Below are 4,008 nucleotides of genomic sequence, written 5' to 3'. Positions count from 1 at the left end.
GCGCGGCGTCCGGAAGGTAGGAGTCAGCTGCGGGACGGGGGCCATGTGCTGCTGTGAGAGCTCCCTGATCCGGCAACGTCCCCATGGGACCCGCGGTTGCCCTCCTGGTGCCATGGCAGCTCAGGGGGTCTGTGGGGATCTGGGGGTCCTGACACAGCTCCTGCTGTCCCCAAGGTGCATCAGTCACTGCAGGAAACGGTTCGCTCCTTCAAAGTGACAAATGAGGAGCTGACGGCCAGGGGAGCCGGAAGGGACCAGGATGTGGCTGCCTGTGACGCTGCCTGCAAGGTGAGGGACGGGACAGGACGGGCAGGCACTGCCTGGTGTCACCTGGCAGCCAGATTTCAGCTCCGTGCTGGGGCTTGGGTTGGCCCCTCCTGCTGCTAGCACGCGCTGGGCCAGGGCCCCGCAGCGGCACAAGCCGGGGATGGATGTGCTGGTCCCTGTCCAGCCCCCCAGCTGCTCAGCAGATGTCACCGTTTCCGGCTGGGAGGACGGGGGCGGGTGCTGCCAGAGGCCAGCCACGCTGTGCTGGGGCCTCCCTGGTGTCAGGACCCTGCGGTGACAGTGACAGGGCCTTATCCTCCACCCAGGAGCTGCTGCGCAAGATGAAGGGCCAGGGCTTCCCATGGTCGCGTCTGCTGCTTGTCCTCCTGGTGTTCGCCACTGGCTTCTTCCTGCATGACGTGCAGACACATGGCTCCTTCCAGGGTATGGGCAGGAGTCATAGAATCGTAGAATAATCCAGGCTGGGAAAATCCTCTGGGAGTATCAGGTCCAGCCATCCCCCAGCACTGCCAAGGCTACCACTGTCCTGTGTCCCCCACATGTGCCACATCTGCACGGCTTTTAATCCCCCGAGGGATGGAGACTCCACCATTGCCCTGGGCAGCCTGGACAACCCTTTCTATGAAGAAACTTTTTTTTTTTTTTACAACCTAAACCTTCCCTGTCACAGCTTGAGGCTTTTTCCCCTTGTTCTGTCAAGGAACATTGCTGGGATCAATCCTGTGGCTGTTCCCCTGAGCAAAGCCCCTCCACGTCCTTGCCTTTGTCCTGTGGCTGCTGTGAGCAGTGGGGCCTGTCCATCTGTCCAGCTGGGGGGTTCTGGGGGATGCAGGGGCTGCAAGCAGACCACACTCTGCCTGTTCCCCCTTGGGAGGGTCTCCCTGCTCAGGGAGTTCTCTCCCTCTGTCCCCTCCTGAAGCATCTCCTGAGGTGTTGCACAGCACAACTTGAGCCATGTGTCCCCACAGAGTCCTTGGGGACAGACTGACATGTGTCCCCGCAGCCCAGGGCCACTCAAGGAACACACTTGTCTCTTGCAGCCTCCTCTTCTGCTCGGCTGCTTCGCTCCGCCGGCATCCTGCCCGCCTCCCAGCTGGCCTGGCAGAAGGTGTCCCTTGGCTGCCTTGAGGGGTACAGGTCTGTGACCCCAGCATGGGTGGGTGGCTGGGGTGAGGGGGGTGAGGCTGTTGTGCAGCACAACGAGGGCTTGGAAGGGAGCCGGGAGCTGTTCCCCAGCCCTGCCTGGAAGCGCTTCCAGCTCAGATTGGAACTCTCCCCCATTCGCCCTGCGGTGGCGACTCTGTGTCCATGTGCTCTGTGTCAGGGCCACTGGTCCCATGGTCCAGCGCTGCCCTCATCTGAGGACTCCTTGCAGGTGGCTGGAGCACAGCCTGGCCTACCACGGTTCCATGGCTGTGTCCATCCTGCGGCCGCAGCTGGAGCTGCTCTGGGAAACGAGTGGGGAGGTGGCCCGGGGTGTGTTCCAGCAGTGCTGCTTCCTGCTCTCCTGGCTCCACGGCAGCCTGCCCTGGCTCAGCGACTGGGTGAGTGGGGACTCCCAGGGCTGGAGGAGACAAGGAGCACCAGTGGGGGGCTTGTAGGACTGGGAAATCTATATTGGGATGGATACAGGGTGAGGCCTGAAGTAGGATGGTGACGTGTCTGCCACTGCTCCTGGCAGGAGCCCCCTGGTGCTGGGGGGAAGGGGACATCCCCACGACAGGTCTCTGATCCCATCTGTCCTCCTGTGGCACCAGCCCGCTCCAGCTGTTTCCAATGACTGTGGAAGGGAGAGGACTCAGAAAACTCCCTGGTGCTCTGGAAGCCACCATTTTGGGGGCAATGGGGTGACATCAGTGTCTCAGAATGTGGGTGCCCCTGTCTGCCAAGTGCTGGAGAAGAGGGAAGGGGGGGAGAACTCAAGGATGCTGGAGAAGGGAGGGGGTGGGATGGGACCATCACAGGTAACCAGGACCCCAGACTCTCGTTGTGCCCAGCCCTGCTGGAGGGCTTGATGCTCACCCCACGCCGTCTCTCTCTGCTCCCACAGCTCCAGAACCAGCTCCCCGAGTCCCTCCTGCACTTCGCCGAGTGCGTGCGGGAGCTGCTGCTGTTCCTGGTGCGGAGCTGCCTGGTGCCGCTGCTGCAGGGCCTGGCCACGGCGCTGCAGTGGGGCTGGCAGCGCTGCCTCGACTCCTGCAAGTGAGAAGCCCCTGCCCCCAATTCCCCTCGGGCTCTGCTCCCCCGGGGGCTCCTGGCCCTTGGTTCCACATCTCTCCCTGTGCTGGCCGGGAGTGTCCCCTAATCCTGCTCCACAGACTCAGCACCAGGGCCGGTGTCACCCTGCCCCAGGGGCTCCTGTATCCCCCATGTCATCCCTTCTGGCTCTGACTCCCCCCATAATCCCTTGTCCTTCCTTTTCCAGTGGGGACGTGACATGGATGTGCATGAGGGACCACCTGATGAGCTTCACTTACTCTTCTTGGATTTACCTGCAAAACGCAACCCTGGCCCTCAAAAACTGGGCCCTGGCCATGATTTCTGGACACTGAGCTGCTTTCTAGAGGTCACACTGCCTGCCAGTGTTCTGGCTGCCAAGGAGTATCCACAGTGCAGCAGGATGTGCGACACAGGCATCGAGGGCAATGCCCACAAGAACTTTGGGTCAAATTGGGGCTTTTGGGGGAGGTTTCTTTTGGGGGGGGCTGGAGAGACACATATCCAGGTTTTACCACACCCTGTGACTGCTTTGGCTTTCCCTGTCCCTCTGTCCCTGGGTGGGTGATCCCCATCCCCTTGTGCTTTGTCTGCTTACACGATCAGGGGTGGACACCTGGAGCCCCTCACTTCCCCACCCCTTCCCACCAATGAATGAACTGATTTATTTTATTATTTTTTCCTTATAATTGCTCCATATGCTTTATATTTCTTCCTTATTGAAGATGCTTGTGCATGATGGGGGGAAGGAGTTGTCCAGACCCCCCTGCACCCCCATTCCCCGCCCATTTTTGTCCACATTTCCCCACACACACCGCCTTCAGGGCCGCCTTCCCACCCACAGTGGGAGGGAGGGGCAGTGCCTCGGTTGGACCCCGCATGCTCCTGCTGGGGCTGGTGAAAGGAGTCAGAGGAGTTGCTGGTGCCGAGCGGTGCCAGCACAGGGGTCGGCTCGGGGGGTGAAGGGTTCGTGAGGAGCGGGGCAGGGGTCAGGTGCGAACCCCGCCTCTGCCAGTGTTGGTGTGTCACTGTGTGGGTGTGTGCGCCCGGCTTCTCTCAGGTGTGTGCGTGTGTGGGGGCACCTGTGTGTACTGCTGTGCACACTTCCGTGTGTCCATACATCGCCGTGTCCGTGCACAGCCGTGTCCATACACACCCGGTGTGCCCGGGTTCTCTCAGGTGTGTGCGTGTGTGGGGGCACCTGTGTGTACTGTGCGCACCTGTGTGTACCTCTGTGCACACCTCCATGTGTCCATACACCGCCCTGGGTCCGTGCACAGCCCTGTGTCCATACACACCCGGTGTGCCCGTGTTCTCTCAGGTGTGTGCGTGTGGGGGCACCTGTGACCACCTCCGTGCACGCCCCTTGTGTCCGTGCACACCCCTGTGTCCGTGCACACCTCCGTGTGTCTGGTCACACCCCCGTGTCCGGTCACACCCGGTGTCCGGTCACACACCCCTGTATCCATACACACCCCGTGTGTCCGTGCACACCCCCGTATC

The 4,008-nt window shown here is 61.5% G+C and overlaps 2 protein-coding genes across 2 annotated transcripts in view; both read left to right on the top strand.

Moving 5' to 3' along the window:
- Positions 1 to 3,202, top strand: part of TMEM214 (transmembrane protein 214) — a gene marked incomplete at its 5' end in the record, with an annotated part of 10,448 nt that extends 7,246 nt beyond the window's left edge. Inside the window, 6 exons of the mRNA XM_017743457.1 lie at positions 175 to 288; positions 594 to 711; positions 1,329 to 1,425; positions 1,664 to 1,832; positions 2,339 to 2,490; positions 2,714 to 3,202. Coding sequence (XP_017598946.1) covers positions 175 to 288; positions 594 to 711; positions 1,329 to 1,425; positions 1,664 to 1,832; positions 2,339 to 2,490; positions 2,714 to 2,840 — 777 coding nt within the window. The remainder of the gene's footprint in view (positions 1 to 174; positions 289 to 593; positions 712 to 1,328; positions 1,426 to 1,663; positions 1,833 to 2,338; positions 2,491 to 2,713) is intronic.
- A 182-nt stretch (positions 3,203 to 3,384) lies between these two features.
- The window catches only part of AGBL5 (ATP/GTP binding protein like 5), a 12,450-nt gene continuing 11,826 nt past the window's right edge, over positions 3,385 to 4,008 (top strand). The window contains 1 exon segment of the mRNA XM_017743449.1: positions 3,385 to 3,451. Within this exon segment, the coding sequence (XP_017598938.1) occupies positions 3,385 to 3,451 (67 nt within the window).

The sequence above is a fragment of the Corvus brachyrhynchos genome, unplaced genomic scaffold (assembly GCF_000691975.1).
Source record: "Corvus brachyrhynchos isolate BGI_N302 unplaced genomic scaffold, ASM69197v1 scaffold211, whole genome shotgun sequence".
Classification (NCBI taxonomy): Eukaryota; Metazoa; Chordata; class Aves; order Passeriformes; family Corvidae; genus Corvus; species Corvus brachyrhynchos.
This window is presented reverse-complemented; position numbering and strand designations above follow the sequence as displayed.